General features: G+C 53.2%; 1 protein-coding gene across 1 annotated transcript in view; it reads right to left on the bottom strand.

Annotated features, from left to right (window-relative positions):
- The window catches only part of TBX5 (T-box transcription factor 5), a 39406-nt gene extending 22866 nt beyond the window's left edge, over positions 1-16540 (bottom strand). The window contains exons 1-5 of the mRNA XM_051633622.1: positions 16366-16540; positions 14545-14639; positions 11713-11832; positions 10572-10719; positions 8173-8325 (exon numbers count right to left, since the gene is read on the bottom strand). Of these exons, the coding sequence (XP_051489582.1) occupies positions 8173-8325; positions 10572-10719; positions 11713-11832; positions 14545-14639; positions 16366-16512 (663 nt within the window). The 5' untranslated portion in view covers positions 16513-16540. The remainder of the gene's footprint in view (positions 1-8172; positions 8326-10571; positions 10720-11712; positions 11833-14544; positions 14640-16365) is intronic.
- Between the last annotated feature and the right edge of the window lie 829 nt (positions 16541-17369).

Raw genomic sequence — 17369 nt, 5'->3', positions numbered from 1 at the left:
AGGCCTGGAATAATTAGCCAATGAAGTATTTCTGCAAAGAAACTGCCTCTCCGTTTCCAGCGGGGAGGTGGTGGCACCTCTCTCATGAATAATAGACATTGTTCAACTCTTTTTTTGCTGACTGTTTCTGTGCAATTTGCATTCTGAAGCACACTCAGTGTAGGAGTTGTCCTCGTTTGCTGAACCCAAGGGCAATATTTGCTCACATCAGTGAGGTCCTTCAGTGAGCAAGGATTTACAGCGTTGGCACCAGCGCACCAAGGTACAAAGGGCCGGATTCATCCCCACCTGACCAAAGGCATTTTAACCAAGGCGCCTGCACTGGGAACCTCATCTCCTGCTGGGATTCGTGGAGGGAGATGGGAAGTGCCAGAGGGCACTGGGGCTCTGAGGTGGGTGGGTAGTGTTGCCTTCACAGGTCCCCAACACTCTCTGTTCGCCGGAGAAGGAGCCGTTAGGGCTTAACTTAAGGGTCTCAGATGAATGCTCTGGTTGGTGAATCAAGCATTTAATCACCCACGAAATCACAGAATGGTTTGAGATGGAAGAGACCTTAAAGATCATCTAGATCTAACCCCCCTGCATGGGCAGGGACACCTCCCACCAGCCCAGGTTGCTCCAAGCCCCATCCAACCTGCCCTTCAACACTGCCAGGGATGGGGCAGCCACAGCTTCCCTGGGCAACCTGGGCCAGGGTCTCACCACCCTCACAGCAAAGAATTTCCTCATGTCTAACCTCAATCTCCCCTCCTCCAGTTTTAATCCATCCCCCCTTGTCCTCTCCCTCCCTGCCCTTGTCCCAAGCCCCTCCCCAGCTTTCCTGGAGTCCCTTCAGGCACTGGAAGGTGCTCTAAGGTCTCCCTGGAGCCTTCTCTTCTCCAGGCTGAACACCCCAACTCTCCCAGCCTGTCTCCAGAGCAGAGCTGCTCCAGCCCTCGGATCATCTTTGTGGCCTCCTCTGGACTCTCTCCAGGAACTCCATGTCCTCTACCTGGCCAATATGTTGCTTTACGAGTGGAGAATTCCCCTAATCCTCACAGGGAAAGCTCTTACAAGCAACACTACTAATGTATGGGCTGATGGCAGGAAGCCCCATGTGAAGCACAGCTGACCTCAGCCTTCTTAAAATTCAAGATCTGCTGGTTTGAAGGCATCTAAAAACCAGGACTACATGTTTTTCCATTAGGCCTCAGCTCTTTGCTGCACCTCAAATGGATTTCAGCAGGAGCTTGGAGAGCACAGTTTCCCTAGATGATAACTCATGGCATCAGCCCCAGCACAGACCCGGGAGAGTCCAAGCCAGGTTGAACAAAAACACAACAAAACAGGAAGAAAAATGGAGAAAAAGGCGGTGAATCCCTTGCTTTAGAAAACAGCCTGTGGAAGCTATTTTGTTTGGCCAGTTTTTGTCTGACTTCCAAACTATGTCAGAGGTGGAAAAGCAAACAAAAGGGGTGGAAAGAACCTTCTTCTGGAGCAACTCGGCCATAACGAAACTGGGTTTAATTGACTCGAACTCGTCGGGGAAGGGGGGAGAAAGAAAGCTGTCAGAAAGTCAAGTGACAATTACATCACGAAACATAATAAATAAATAAATGACTGAATGAAGACAACATCCTGCAAGGTCATTAAGACAAAACGCCTGGAGCTAAATTATACGGCAGAGCTTGAATAAAACTACGGCCCTTTGTTGGTGCGTTTGCTACTGAAAGGATCCGATGGCAAAGTTCACTCCTGACCCCTGATTTCTAAAGCTGCTGCAGACCCCTCGGAGACCAGAGCTTGCCAAGGGTGAAACCTTCCACGTTTTTACACTTTGCAGGGCTTGCCTGACCTATGGGTTCATCTTCACTCTAACGGGAAGCGACAGTTGCCAACGAAACCTCGGCGCCGCTGCCCCGCGCGTCTCTCTCTGGGCTGAGTGACCACAAAGCCCTTCTGCTCACACATCCCCAGTGGCCTCCCTGGCTCCAGCTTGATAAAATTCAGCCTTGCATCTAGTTAGGTGGAGGAAAGATGCTTGACTTCCTTTTTTATTTTGTGCACAGCCATGGATTTCTACGGGGACGTGCATCTTCAGGCTCGTCCATAATTATGGCCAGAGTTAAATCTACCAATTAATGTTCCTTTCTGTCAAGCACTCACCAGAACAAGGTTTTTCTCAATTGCCTTTACAAAACTTTTGCTGAAATGGCCCACACCAGGTGTCTGCCCTGGGCTTCTTTCTGTGTGTTCTTTTACTTATGTTTTTATTTATTTATTAGGATATTGCTCAATTTCCTTTAATTTGACAAAACGTCGGGCTGAAATGTTCCCCACCAGGTGTCTATTCTGAGCTGCTTTTAGTTGATTCTTTCACTTATTGATTCTTTTACTTATTGATTAAGATTTTTCTCAACTGCTTTTCGTTTTACACAACTTTGGGCTGAAATGTTTGCTCAGCAGGTGTCTGCCCTGGGCTCCTTTTTATTTATTGTTTTACTCTCAACTGGTCCCACGTCTTCTGAGCACTTCAGCTGAGGGAAAACACACCACCCTGACCCTCCTGGGCTCTTCTGGAGGCTTTTCTCTAACTGTCCTAAAGGCTGAGACCTTTTGGAGAAGGGACTATATGTTCTGCGAAGGGAAGATCCTTAGTTTCTAAGCTCTCTTGTGAAAATCTGCCCCACTTGGACAACTTAAAAACCTGCGTGGGAGAAAAAAAAAATCACCATTCAGATTGTCCCCTGTAGTGATGCAGAGGTTGAGGTGATCACCCTTGAGCTGGGCATCCATGGACCTCCATATGCTGTGGAGATATGTCCTGACCCTGCCCTTCAAGGGACCATGGTCCTGCTCAGGGTGGCAGAGACAGATCAGGACCATCCCTGCCACTGGCTGTGTTGGGAGAAGCTGGGAGGCTGGGCTTCAGGTTGGAGAGCACAGAGCCTTTTTCTGCTGCATTCTCACCTCCCCCAGGTAGAAACCAAGTCAGCATGGAGGAGGAAACCAAACCAGGAGGAAGGAAAGAAATAGATGAAGACAAGGTGCCTGCTGAGACTGCCTACATCTGGCTGGACCAAACGGAGGAGATGGGACTTGGAGCCTGAGGTAAAGGCCAGGGGAGGAGGGGTCTGCTGGCAAGGGGGAGAAGATGCTGAACCCAGAAGCCAGTGAAGGAGATGGGAGGGACTGGGAGCTCTGGTGTGAGACAGAAGGGCTCATTGAGAAAGATGTTGGCTGAATGGGCAAACAAGAAGGGAGGATGAGGAGAGACAGACCTTGCCCAGAGCTGGGGGGAAAGGGAGTGGGTCAGGAGGCAGGAGTGAGGCTGGAGAGAGATGGGGGGTCTGCAGAGCTTAGGGAGGGGACCTGGATCCAGGACCAAGAGGGGCTGGGGGCTCAGGGCTGGCTGAACACCCTGTCCTCAGGGCTGGCAGGACAAAGGGACAGGACTGGTTGAGACAAAAGTTGTGAAGGACACAAGAGCTCCTGAAGGAAACACTCTCCCACCAAAGCCTGGAACAGATCAAAGCATTTGAGAGATGGGATGTGAGGACCCACGAGGAGGCTCAGTGAGAGGAGAAGAGCTCACTGAAGCCTTTGGTCCACGAGAGACCAAGGGCTGCACAGCACCAAGACCTGATGCTGAAGAGGAGATCCATGTTCTCACCTGGCTTAACCCCAGGGTGCCCTGCTGGGCTCAGTGCTTGGGGAACCCCCCCTTGGAGAGTAATCTGCCCTGAACAAGGAGAGAATCTGCCTCGTTTTGCCAACTCAACAACCCTCTTTTAGTACAGGGGTCTTCCTGGGGGTGGGATGGACCTCTCTGCTCAGGAAGCCAAATGAGACCACATCAAATTAGACTTCAGCCAGGCCTTGTGCTGCTTCTCTGCATTATTGGGTGCCTACAGCATCCCAGCTGCTCTCCTTAAAAAGAAGTTGGGCTACCAAGAATGCTAAATAACTTAAGGGGGGGGGGAGAAAACAAAAAAAAATCAGCATAAAACCGGATATCCTGAGGGGGGAAAACCAATATAAAGCCCAAGCCCAGCTAAGGGGGGAAAGCAGGTTGTAAAAATTAATGAGAATAATTGTTGTGAATTCTTGCTTTTGAAAGAACCCTCACGAGGGCAGAACCTTAATTATTTCTGTCTATTAGGGTTCATTTCCTGGTCCTAAGCAGCAAGCTAGTACCTAATAAATACGAGCTAGTAACACAATGATTTAAGCCACAGCAAAATGGTGCTTAACTGCAGGGGAAGTTAATATTTGGGAATCAACCCGATTGCAAGCACCCATTGTGTAAATGGCAAGGAAATGAAATGGGGCATGTGACCTGTTTTAACACCTCAATATTTCTGGGGTATGTGTTCAGGGGGGAGGTGGTCGACCAAGCTGTTGACAACCACACTGAAAACTTCACCCAAGCCTTCTTCCTTAGCTGCAGTCTCTCTCTTGGGGAGCAGGGCTGGGGAGGGGGAGATCCCAATCTGCTGAAATATCTTTTCAGGCTGTCTAAAATATCAGGGGAAATAAGCCCAAGCCCTACTTTGGGATTGCAGCTGTGCTATGGAAATAAATGGAGGGGTGGGAAATCAGGCAGGTATTTCTATGAGCTGTGTGAGCACAGACTCAAGTGCATTTGTGGGCAAGTCACCCAATTAATGCTGGAATTGAATTCACCTCTCACATAGCTCTTGAAACCTATAACACATGCATGCATAGATTGTTTGGGTATGTATGTGTGTGTAAAACACGTGGGTGTATCAAAACCATGTTTTTAAATATCATGGAATGGTTTGGGTGGGAAGGGACCTTAAAGATCATCCAGTTCCAACCCCCCTGCACGGGCAGGGACACCTCCCACCAGCCCAGGTTGCTCCAAGCCCCATCCAACCTGCCCTTCAACACTGCCAGGGATGGGGCAGCCACAGCTTCCCTGGGCAAAGAAATGGTGTGAGGTGGCTAGAAAGCGTGGGTGAGTGTGTGGGTGAGCAGGTTTGCACGCAGGGTGCACTGCAGGGGGTGGGTGCAAGTGAGAGGTGGCTGGAAATGGGAAAAAATAGGTAGGTGGGACCCTGACAGAGGCGTGAGGACGGGTGGGCAGCTGGATGCAAACACAGCCCACTGGGGCTGCCAGGGGTGATGGCAATGGGAAATGCAGTCTGCACTGCAACAGGAAAATAGGTCTTGCCAAGCACCATCTCAGCTGGGAATGCTGAACTTGGGTTCCTGCCTGTGGAAAAGACCCCCCCCCCCCCGTGCCCCTCAGCTCAGCTGGGGGATGTCACCCCTTCTGCACAGCCAGCATCTGCAGCAGCTTCAGCCCTCCTGTTATTCTCCATCTGCACTGGGGCAAGCTACAGATTTTATTCCCTTCCTTGGAGGGAGATGCCATTTAGGGTAGATCATTCCCTGGTTTATTTTTATGGCTGGAAACGTTCTGGGTTGGGTCTTTATCTCGGGGCTACAGCCACACTTCATTCGCTCCCCCAAACGCTTCAGCTCAGCAAGAGGAGGAACGTGTGTGTTGGGGGGGGGGGGGGGGGAGGAAAGGGGGGATGTAAGAGTGTGTACAGCGTGTAGGGGGGTGTGTAAACTATGTCGTGGGGTCTGTGTGTGTGTGTGTGTGCCTGGGTCTGGTGGGACACGAGCACGTGTGTGTCTGTAGGGATTCCTGCCTCTGTCAGTGCCTCTGTTTTGACAGAGACAGATACGCAGATGTCATTTCTTATCAACCAGATGTTGTTGATTTACAATCAAATATTCCTGCTCCTCCTAACATGGCACTTTTCCCAAACTACTGTACTTACATGTTTCTGCTTTGCTTTTGGTTTATTTGCATGATAATTTTTTTTTCCCCCCTTACTTTCTATAAAACAGTCCTATTTTTCCTCAAAGGAAAGCAGTTAAATTCAGGTCTGTTTTTTCAGAGGGAAATGTCTTTAAACCGAGCAGTGTGTCCTGTTTTATTAACTCCCACTTCTATTAATATTATATTCTTTTTCTCCGAATCCATCAAGCAGAAGTTAAACTTGATTTTATTGCATCCACAGCGGAGTTATAATTTAAGGCATAATTTGGCCAGGACTCAATTTGGATTCAGTTTGCTTGTTCTGGTCGTGCCAACAACTCCTATTTTAAAGGGCAGGGAAGTATTTTCTTTTCTCCCTAGTCGGGGTGAAACACTCTTTCTTCTCCAGCCTACCTCTGCTCCCTGCCTTCTGCCTTGCCAGCTGATGGACAGAGGAAAAGCAATCTTTTCACACAGGTTTAGGAGCTTCCTACTCCCATCTCCAGGATTTATCCAGGGTGTTAAATGACCTTTCTCCGTTGGAAAAATAGAAAGACATGATTTCACTCCCTCAAGAGCAAAGGAGCCACCCTACCTGCCTGTAAGTACCAGTAAAAGCTTGTTTGCAATTGCTTTCTCTGCAATTTGGGGAGGAATTTGGGGGCTTTTTCCCCTGAAGGTAAAACAGGGTTTTCGTGGGGCTCTGGGGGTCTGCGGGCAGAAGTTGAGGGGCAGTCAGTGAAAAGCACCACTAAAAACATCTGCTGGGAAGTCCCCCAGCCCTGAGCCTTCTTCCCCAACCCTGAGTCTTCCTCCTCCCCAGCCCTGAGTCTTCCTCCTCCCCAGCCCTGAGTCTTCCTCCTCCCCAGCCCTCAGCTTTCCTCTTCCCCAGCCCTGAGCTTTCCTCTTCCCCAGCCCTGAGCCTTCCTCCTCCCCAGCCCTGAGTCTTCCTCCTCCCCAGCCCTGAGCTTTCCTCTTCCCCAGCCCTGAGCTTTCCTCTTCCCCAGCCCTGAGCTTTCCTCTTCCCCAGCCCTGAGCCTTCCTCCTCCCCAGCCCTGAGTCTTCCTCCTCCCCAGCCTTGAGCCTTCTTCCCCAGCCCTGAGCCTTCCTCCGCCCCAGCCTTGAGCCTTCTTCCCCAGCCCTGAGCCTTCCTCCTCCTCCTCCTTCCTCACTGGGTAGGGAAGCCCAAAATCCAAGCAGGGGAAGGAGATGGGACTGCAGCCCCGTGCTGGGGTCCCCCCAGATGGGCAGACAGGGGAGCTGGCAGCAGGAACCACCCCCGGCTGCACCCCAAGAAAACCTCCTTGGAGATTTGTTGTGGGTTTGTTGTTGGGTTTGTTTTGGTTTTTTTGCTTTGTTTTCTTGGGCAGGCAGGGAATTGATTTCAGGCTCAGAGCCACCCTTTCCTTCCAGGGCCTCCCCCTGCCAACCCTCAGCCCCCCACAGGGGAAGGAGCCCGTCCCCAGCCCAGGGGTTATCAGCTCCCCGGCCGCTGAGGAGAGCAACGAGCTCCCTCCTCCAGATTAGGAGGCTTTGACCGATGAGGGAGGGGGGGAAAGATAAAGTCAACTTCCTCGGTTGGTCGTCTCTTCTCTGAGCAAACCATCCTGGTGAGCTCATTCCACCCCCCCCCCCCTCGCCCTGCTCGCCCCATCTTTAGATGCTTTGTGTGTCGCCAGGAATAACAGAGGGGATGGGATGGGTGTGTGGGGAGAGGAAAGGGGGGGGAAGGGGGGAGAAGGGGGAAAGCAGGGAGAAGGAAGGAAGGGGAAAGAGGGTAGGGGGAAAGAAGAGAAAGAAGGGGAGCAAAGGGAGAAAAGAAGGGAACGTAAGAAGGGGAAAAGAAAAGAAGGAGGAGGGAAAGGAGAGAAGAAGGAGGGAAAGGAGAGAAGAAGAAGGGGGGAAAGGAAAGAAGAAGGAGGGGGGGAAAGGAAAGAAGAAGGAGGGGGGAAAGGAAAGAAGAAGGAGGGGGGAAAGGAAAGAAGAAGGAGGGGGGAAGAGGAAAGAAGAAGGAGGGGGGGAAAGGAAAGAAGGAAGAGTGGGGAAAGGAAAGAAGAAGGAGGGAAAAGGAAAGGAGGAGGGAAAAGGAAAGGAGGAGGAGGGAAAGAAAAGAAGGGTGGAAAGGAAAGAAGGAAGGAAAGGAAAGAAGGAAGGAAAGGAAAGAAGAAGGAGGGGGGAAAGGAAAGAAAAGAAGGAGGGAAGGGAAACAAGAAGGAGGGGAAGGAAAGAAGAAGGAGGGAAAGGAAAGAAGGAAGAGTGAGGGAAAGAAGAAAGAGGGAATGAGGGAAAGGAAAGAAGGAAGAGGGATAGAGAAGGGGCAAGGGGCGCCAGGAGGAGCAGCGGGAGAGGGAAGGAGCAGGACGCGGTTTGCCGGTCTCGCCGGCCCAGCCCCTCACCTTGTGGTTTTGGTAGGAGGTGACGGCGATGAAGGCGGTCTCCGGGAAGACGTGGGTGCAGAAGGCCGTGTTCTTGGAGCCGAAGCCGTTGTTCTCGTCCGCTTTCACGATGTGGAGCCGGGGCTGGTACTTGTGCATGGAGTTCAGGATGATCTGGGCAAGGGGAGAAGGAGAGGACGTTCCGTGGGGATGGAGGGGGAACAGCGCGGCGCATCCCGGCCCCCCGAGGAAGAGGAATCCGCAGGTCCTCACATCCCCTGCCTCAAAACTGGCTCCCCCAGGAGGCTTGATTTAGGTGCTGGGGTGGGGGGGGAACGTACCTCTCAATAAATCCCCCCAACCAAGGAACCCATCAGGGTTGGAGGATACTTTGAACGGTACCTCTTTACCCGCTGCAGCCCCCCCAGCTGTCACCCCCCACCCTCTGGGAACCCCCTGAGCTGCTCCCCCAACACGTGCTGGCCTCCTGAACCTGCTGCTGGGGTGGGGTGGGGGAGTTCCTCAACTTTTCCAGGTCCTTCAAAACCCCCAAAACCTCCCAGGTCATCATCACCACGACCCGGGCATCTCAAGCCACCCCCCTCACCTCCCACCCCCAGGAGGGCCAAGAGGCAAAAAGGGGGGAGAGGGAAGCAGAGGGCTGGGGACATTTCTTGTGTGTGTGTGCGTGTCCCCCCCCACGCCAGCCCCCCGCTGAGGATGGGAAAGGAGGATGGCGGGGGAGAGGGGGGGGATGACGACGCGCTGTCTTCAAGATAAAAAGCGGTCCCTGCTCGGTACCGGGTTAATCTCGGGGGAAGGTGGCAGGGGGGGGACAGCGCTCGGTCACGATAATGACTGCCGGACCCTGGCGACAGAGAGACGAGGCGCGCCCCGCCGCCGCCTCCCCCGTCCCGGGGGTTTAAGCAAATTGCTTTGACATCCAGGAAAGTCGTAGACATCAACGGTGAACGATCTAATGGTTTTTAATTTCATTACAGCGACTCTAATTGAGAGACTCCTGGTGCAAGCCCTCCTCTGAAGTCCCTCATTGTCCCCTCCGTGCCTTCGGTTTCTTTAGAGGGACTTTTCTCCAGAGCCGCCTGTTCTCAGCGGGGGGTGCCTGGCCCTGGCGTGTCCCTCCTCCCTGGCTCTTCCCGAGAATGCTCCCCAAAACCAGCCCGACGGGTGGGAAAGATCCCCCCAGGGCTGCTCAACTGCGGGGACCCCCTTTCCCCTCCCTCTTCCTGGGCGGGATGGGGAAGAACTGGATCCCTGGAAAGCAGCGCTTGAAAAGCCCTTCTCTCCCAGCTCAAGGCAAAATTAAAAGAAAATCAAAATGTATAACAAATAAAATATCAACATCCCTCCACACACACACTGGAGGGGGGAAGGAGAGCTAGTTAAAAAGATGCTGAGCTTTGGGGTGGGCTGGGGGTCCTGCCCTGCAAGCCCCCCCCTCCCCCCCAGCTTCTTAACGACCACATGGGCGGGGATTTAATAGCACCAGATTAATCACCGAAAAAGCGAACAAATAAATAAATTATAAAACCTTGGGAGAATAAAAAAAAAAAAAAAGAAAGCAACTGAAGTGTTGAAATGAGACTGGAGAAAAATAAGCTCTTGGAAAGGGATGGAGGGATCTTGGATTCATATAGCCGCTTAAGTCATTATATATATATATTTTTTAATAGATATATATATTATTCATACATGTGCATATATATATGTATTTGCTCAGAGGAAAACGCATCTTTGGAGACCTTCGAAGGAGGCCTGTTCCTGGCTGCAGAATTCACACAAGTTTTCACTGCCCCTCGAGTCTAGCAAAGACCTTTTTATTGTCCGAGAAGCTCTAGAGGGATTTCCATTTCGTCTTTTTTTTTTTTTTTTAAATTGTCTTTAATTATTGTTGCCTCTTTCTTTTTTTTTTTTTTTGGCTCTCGAGATCCATGTGGTTTTTAGGCCTTACTTCCTCCACTCATTAAGGCTGATTGGTTTTACCTGTTAGCCAAACTCATGGAGGTAACGAGCAGATTTTAAGGCTCCGAGACTCCTTATGAAATTAAACCCAGGTAGACGAATATTCCATTAAACCAGGTGCCTTTCGCCCACTCGTGGACTCCATCCCCCGGGGACTGTGATCGATTCCCACTCAGCGATGCTAAACAACCCCTTTTTCAGCTTGATGCTTTCATTTGGTTGGGGGGGGGGGGAATGTCTTTCTTTTGGGTTCATCCCACCCTCTCTGGGGGAAATAACGTCCTGCCATCACAACGGATTTGGGGATGGGTGACACTGCCGTGACCTCGGTGGCAGTGGAACCCACGCGTGGGTGTGGAACAGGGCCGTGAGCACCCGTGGGACCCCCCCAGCAGCCTGTCCGTGGGTGCGGTGTCACCTCCCCCTCGGGTACTTACATGTCCGAAGGGGTCGAGATGGTTGTTGGTGAGTTTGAGCTTCTGGAAGGAAACCAGCTGCCTCATCCAGTGGGCACCGGTGGCTGGAGAGTCGGGGTGCACGTAGAGACGCCCCGGCATGGCCGGCTCTGCCTTCCCGGTCACAGACCTGCGAGGACAGGGGACATGAGCACTGAGCTCCGGGCGGGAGGGGGAACACACAAGCACTGAGCTCTGGCCAGGGGACCACCTCCTGGGCTCCTGCATCCCAATCCATCCCCTCCCGTGGGCTCCTGCATCCCAATCCGTACCCTCCCGTGGGCTCCTGCTCCCTCCCCACCCCCTCCCTTGGGCTCCTGCATCCCAATCCGTCCCCTCCCGTGGGCTCCTGCTCCCCCCCATCCCCTCCCGTGGGCTCCTGCGTCCCAATCCGTACCCTCCCGTGGGCTCCTGCATCCCCCCCATCCCCTCCCGTGGGCTCCTGCGTCCCAATCCGTACCCTCCCGTGGGCTCCTGCATCCCCCCCATCCCCTCCCGTGGGCTCCTGCATCCCAATCCGTCCCCTCCCGTGGGCTCCTGCTCCCCCCCCATCCCCTCCCGTGGGCTCCTGCATCCCAATCCATCCTCTCCACTGGGAACCCTCCAGCTTAGGTATCGCCGGTGCCGGCCTGTCCCACAGTCCTTGGGGACAAAAGGAGTTTCCAAACACTGCTCGGGGAATTAATTGAGCTCCCTGGCACCTTTCCCGTCAGAGATGGCTCTCGCTGTCTCCCCGTTTAACCCCATATTTCCCCCCCCCAAAAAAAATAATAAAATAAAATACCGGGAGCAAAAGGACCTTCAAGATCCTTTCAAGATATTCCCTGCCTTAATAGAACTAAACTGGCGGCTCCATAACAGCCAAAAATCCCATCGTCAAACGGGATTACAGTTATCATGAGCTAATTGCAACAGATTCTCTTATTACTTTGCTTTGTAAACGCCTTTCTCTGGAAAACAAACCAAAAAAAAAAAAAAAGAGCATCCCGGGAGGCTCAGGTGCAGATCAACATCTCTCTCTTGCCGGGTTGGAAAAGGAAGGATGAGCCGCTGATTTGGGCAACCCAAAAAGCCTAACACAGAGCTCCCCTCCCTCCTCCTTCCCCCCCCCAAGAGTGCATACCATTTATTATCTGCAAATTTGTATCTGTGGTCATCCGCTGGTACAATATCCATCAACAGGATGTACTTCGTTTTTGGATTGAGTCCAGTGACCTTCACTTTGTAGCTGGGGAACATACGCCTATAAAAAAAAAAGAAGAAGAAACCCTTAAGGATAAAAGCGGGGAGGATAAAAAGGGAGGGTTTGGGGTGGTTTTTGTTTTTTTTTTCCACCGTGGTTTCGTGTGTGTGTTTGCGGGGGGGGTGTCAATTAATAAAGGGGTAACGCTACATTCTGGGCTGGGTCATCCCGAAAGGCTCGGGAAGAGGAGGGTGCACCCTTCTCCCCTCACGGGGGTGGGAGATGTTTGGGTGCCGCTGGGTCCTCGGCTGAGGAGAAACAGGCGATTGATCAGGGCAGAATCGTCATTAAGAGGCTGGAGGGTTGGTTTATTGCCCTGCTCGCCTGTTCATATCTTTATTAATTATTGGTTTCCCCCTCGACTTCGCCTCTTCCCTTCTTTGAACAAATCTAAGTCGTGAGAACTTTTGGAGGCAAGTTTCTTAGTTATTTCCCTCTCTACACAAACCGCTGGAACGGGAGAGGAGATTTGCAAATATATATATATAGATATTAAAAATATATATTTAAAATACATCTATTTCAACCGCGCCGGTGGGTTATGTGCGGATAAGAAAAAATAAATCAATAAAAATAAAGCCTACACGCACTCAGGTGTGACACCAAAACCCACGTGTGACCGTGGAGCCCTCAGCAAACACACCTGCCAAAGCCTTGGAACCCACTGCAGACGGGGGCTTTTCGAAATATTTTCCATTACTGCGAGGCAGGGACTTAAAACACTGCCGTTATTTTAGTTTGGAGCTTTCCAAATATTTAAAAATAAAGCAGATGAACATGTAGCCCGGAGCTTCAAACACGCATAAACAAAAAAATCCCGCATCTCTAAAAATACTGCGCTGCTCTCGGGCTCTTATCTCCGGGACAGGACAACGGGACTGGGGGTTAATTCAGCTGTAAAAAGCGGGAGGTGGAGGGGGGGAAACTCCCAAGGAAGAAACCGAGGCTTCAGCTTTAACATTTGAAGGGAGAAGAAACCAAATTCCACCTGAAGAATGCTCTGTAACTCTTATCGAAAACACCTGACCGGCAAGAACACGGACTCCTCCAACGACAAACACGGGCAAGGATAGAAATAAGGAAAGCCAGCCCCTATCTCCCCTAAAACCCCCTGCCCTGTAAATGTCGATTTTATTGCTCTCCAGATGAGTTTTCTGTCCACTGCGATATTTGTTTGAAATTTCTGCAAGGTGGTTTATGTCTCTCTCCGTAGGCTGCTTTCTCCCCCCCCCCCTTTTTTTTTTTAAATTCTGTTTTTAAATCCCCTGTGAACTCGGGTTTTTCGGGAGGTCCCTCCTCTCCCCCCAACCCTCGTTCCCAGCTCCCACCGACCCCCACAACTTCTCCCTCCCCTCCGCTTCACACCACGTCCCCTCGGCCACAAAACTCGCCTTGAAACCCGATTTTTTTCCAGCAGCGAGGCTCAAGGGGAAGCCGCTATATTCCCTAAAACTTCTCACAACCAGCTCGATAGCATTTCTATTTCCTTCCCCTCCTCTTCTTCGGGCAAATTTGGGAAGACCACACCAAACACCAGATGACAGAGCCAAACGAAACCCTGACTCCGCGTAGTTTATTGCACCCTTACTCTGACTCTTTCTAGGCGTGAAAGGCTTTTTCCTTCCCCTTCCTCCGAGGATTTTCCTTTCAAATCACAACGAAAACAACCTCTCTCGGGCTGCCCCCAGTTTGCTGGTGGGACTGGAGAGACTATTTTACTGGAGCTCGCTGGCACTCTCCCATTTACCAACCCTCCAGCGGATCGATATTAAAGATAACGTTAAATCGCCTCAAATACCCACATAAATACTCACGAATAGGGTTTACTAAGGCGGTCATGGAACCGATTATGCTCCATCCCAATAAAGTGGGATTTGCAAGGCTGTATATTTTTTCTACACACCCACGCAGACAAACACACACATCTAGGAACTGTGTATCTGGACGCAGTTAGACCCGCATGCTATTTATTTGCGGACACGTTTATCTGTGCATCTAAACAGCTTTGCTATCGGTATGTAAACAGTAGCTTAAAGACCACGTCTATATTTTGAAACAGGGCAGCGTAGGTGTTCTGGGTGTATTCGCCCCCGGTGTGAGCAAAAAAAATCAATGTAGAAACTTGGGGAAGCGGCGTCAGGGGTTGCAAAAACCGCCCAACGGGGCCGAGCTGCTCGTTCAATTCCGAATTAAAATCATCATCATCATGGAGGAATCGCCCGGCGAGCTGCTCAAAGCAAGGTTAGGGTTGTTTTTTTTTGGCCAAGTGGTGGTTGCAACTCGATTTGGCCTGGAAAACTTCCAAAGCTCTGAAATCGGGATGAACGACCCCCGAGTTGTTCTGGTTAGAAGGAGTCAGAAGAAATGGGTTTCTTTGGGATGTTCTCCTGGTTGGGAAAGGGGTCCCCGCGGGGCCGGGGCAGGTCAGGAAGGGCTCTGTGGACACACCCGGGGCCTGGGCACACACATGGGGGGGATCTTGTACCCGGGGGGGGGGGGTCTCGTCCATGGGAGAGGGTCTCACACACGAGAGAAGCGACAGGACCAGTGTCAAACAGAGCAGGACACGCACCCCCCCGTCCACGCGTGTCCCCCCCCCCTCGCAGACAATCCCCCCTCCCTCCACAGACCCGAGCAAACGAAAGCAAATTGAGACACAGGGGTGAGGGGGGGTGGGGGGAGAAGGGCGCCCCCCTCCCCCTCTTTTCTTACCTCCCGGCCTTTGTTATGATCATCTCCGTCCCCACTTCGTGGAATTTCAGCCACAGCTCCCGCTCGTGCAAAAACACTTTGATCCCCTCCATGCCCTGCGAAGTTGGGGGAAGGTTTGGGGGGGGGGGGGGGGAGGAAAGGCACAAAGCGTCAGCCCGGAGGGGTGAGGGGGGAACCCGGCCTGGGGCGGCAAAGCTCCGCACGGCCCCGGCGGGAAGCTCGGAGGGAAAAGGCCGGCGGGATAGGAGCTGGAGCTCGGGGCATTCCCGGGAAAAACCTCCCGCTCCTACGTTTGCAAAGCCGGGGAGCACGGGATTTCAAGCCCGGGGTCCTGGGTCAAGGGGAAGGGGAGTCGGGGTAGGATCCTGAGGGTTTCGGGGAGCGGAGGGAAAAGCTTGGAACCCCCGGAGTTTGCTCCAGCCCCCCGCATCCTCCCGGCCCCAGCCCCAGCGCTTGGGCCCAGCTCTTCTCCGGAGCCAGCTGGAGGAGATTCCCACCCCTCCGGTGAGGGATTTACACCCGCTTCTGCTTGGGGGAGGTCATTTCTGCTCCCCTCTCCCGCTCCTTTAAGGGGCCCAACACCCCGGGAGGGCAGCGGGGCTGTGCCAACCCCACGCTGGGCACCACAAATACCATCGCAGGGACAATGCATCTCCCCACCGTGGGGGTGGGAAGCACAATGGACACCCCCCAGAAGCCAAGCACATCTTCCCCTCCCCCTCCCTCCCCGAAAACGGATCCGAACCACCCCACCAAACGCTTCTCGGGGGCGGGTTTCCAAATGCACCCGGTGGCCCCGGGACGGGAACCGGTACCCACCCCCGAACCCCCGTGGGCTGCAGCCGCAGCGGGCAGAGGTTCCCACCACTACCCCCCCCCCACCCCCCAGGGGGGTTTTACCTGCCGGGGACAAGCGGAGGACTCCGCAGCCGCCGAAAGCCCTGAGATTTCGGTAGCAAAGCCCCTCTTCCCCGCCTCCCCACCCGGGCTGCCCCGAGCCGGCTGAGGCCGAGCGCCGGGGGCCGGAGCCGAGCGGGGAAGGAGAAGCCGGGGGGGGGGGAACGGGACACACACACACGGGACACCCGCTGCCACGCCAGCCTGCTCTCCCCAGCATTCCCAAGCTCCACCGGGAGCTGCTGCTGGAGGGTCTCGAGTGGGAGCCCAACTAGTGGCCTGGCAAGTCAGGGGGTGATGGAGGGGATGAAGGGGGCCTGGCCCCGGGGTCTGCCAGGGCTCTGGGGGTGCCCACGCGTGAGACCCTCATCCTGCCCTCGGGGCCCCTTGTGGGGGTGAGGGCAGAGCTGTGTGTGTGCCGGTGAGGCTGGACCTGCACCTACACCTGGCCCTAAAAGACATATATATACATATATACGTATATATATATATGCTTCTACCTATATAAATACACGCGGGCATTCCCGAGTCCACAGCAGACAGATCCAGGCAGATGTAGCTGTCTGTGCAAGTACATTTGCCCACTTAGGCACGGACACCTATGGGTGTGGGGCTGCTGCTGCCTCAGTGGGTGCCTCCCTGGTATTTCGGGTGCTTTCCCCTGCCTGCACCCCAATGTTCACCCGTGCGCTTCCCCGCAGGTTGAAGCGCTTGAACGCCACCCCAAATAACACCAAGCAGGATGAGGCCCCAAGGGCCCTGACAACCGAGTGACACTTTTCACTCCCGTGGGGCCTAAAACAACCCAGCACCTCCCAGAGCAGCAGCAGCCGCCCGGCTGGGGGCAAAATACGTGGAGGAAAGGGGAGTCAAAACAAAAAAATAAAGAGCTCAGAGGAGAGAAGGAGGGTGGTGGGTCCTTACCTGCTGGGTGAAGGCTGCCTGGGGTGAAGTGGGGGACTTGCTGGTGGCCCCCAGCTGCGTGTCCTGCTTGGCTTCAGCCTGGAGCTCTTTGGCCTCTGAGTCAGCTGGCGTGGTCGGGAGCCCAAAGCCTTCCTCGCTATCCGCCATGTTACGAGCTTCCTTCGCTGAATCCCCCACTGCAGGCACAGATCGGGGAGAGAGCAGAGATAAGAGACACATAAGTCAACGCTGACGTTTAATAAAATCTATATCCATATCCATACAGGCAGTGGAAAAGGGGCTGGGAGCACCGGGCAGGGCTGCCCGACAAACCCACGCTGCCCCGCAAACTCACTTCCAGCTGCCCGGGGAGAGAACGAGGCCCTTTAACTTTGGGAGAGGGAGAAATAAAGACTTTTATTTATTATCGCAGCCCGCAAGGGATGATAGGATTTGGGAGGGGGGTGGGAGGGAGGGGAAGGGGGAGGCGATATTATTAAATGCATCTTTTGGGAAAGGTAAGCAGTGTATTTTTGGGGCTGGCTGGTAGGAGATGGGGAGCGAGGCACTTGGGGGGCTGCGGACCAGGCAACTCATCACACGAGTGACTCTGGAGGTCGGGGGGCAGAGGTGGGAGGGGGGCAGAGCCTCCCCTGAGCCTCGAGCACCTCCAATTCCCTGTGGCTGAAGGCCCCCACTTTCCTCCCAGGGAAGCAGGAACTTTCACCCCACTCCAGCTCCAGCCAGACAAATGCCACACGAGGCCCCACGTATCCCCCCCCCCCATTTCCCAAGGAAATTCAACTTCTCTCACCCCAGCGACAAAAAAAATACAATCCAAATACAATAACATTTAAAAAAACCTTCCCACCACCCCCGACAGTTGTATGTAAAGTGAAGGATGGAGGAGATAACTAAAATATAAAAGTGCAAATAAATCAGTCGGGGGAGACACTGCGCAAGGTAAAGTGCAGAGGGTGGTGAAGAGGGGAGTGAGATTGGGGCTGAAGGGATAGAAACTGTAA

The sequence above is a fragment of the Apus apus genome, chromosome 16 (genome assembly GCF_020740795.1).
Source record: "Apus apus isolate bApuApu2 chromosome 16, bApuApu2.pri.cur, whole genome shotgun sequence".
NCBI lineage: Eukaryota > Metazoa > Chordata > Aves > Apodiformes > Apodidae > Apus > Apus apus.
This window is presented reverse-complemented; position numbering and strand designations above follow the sequence as displayed.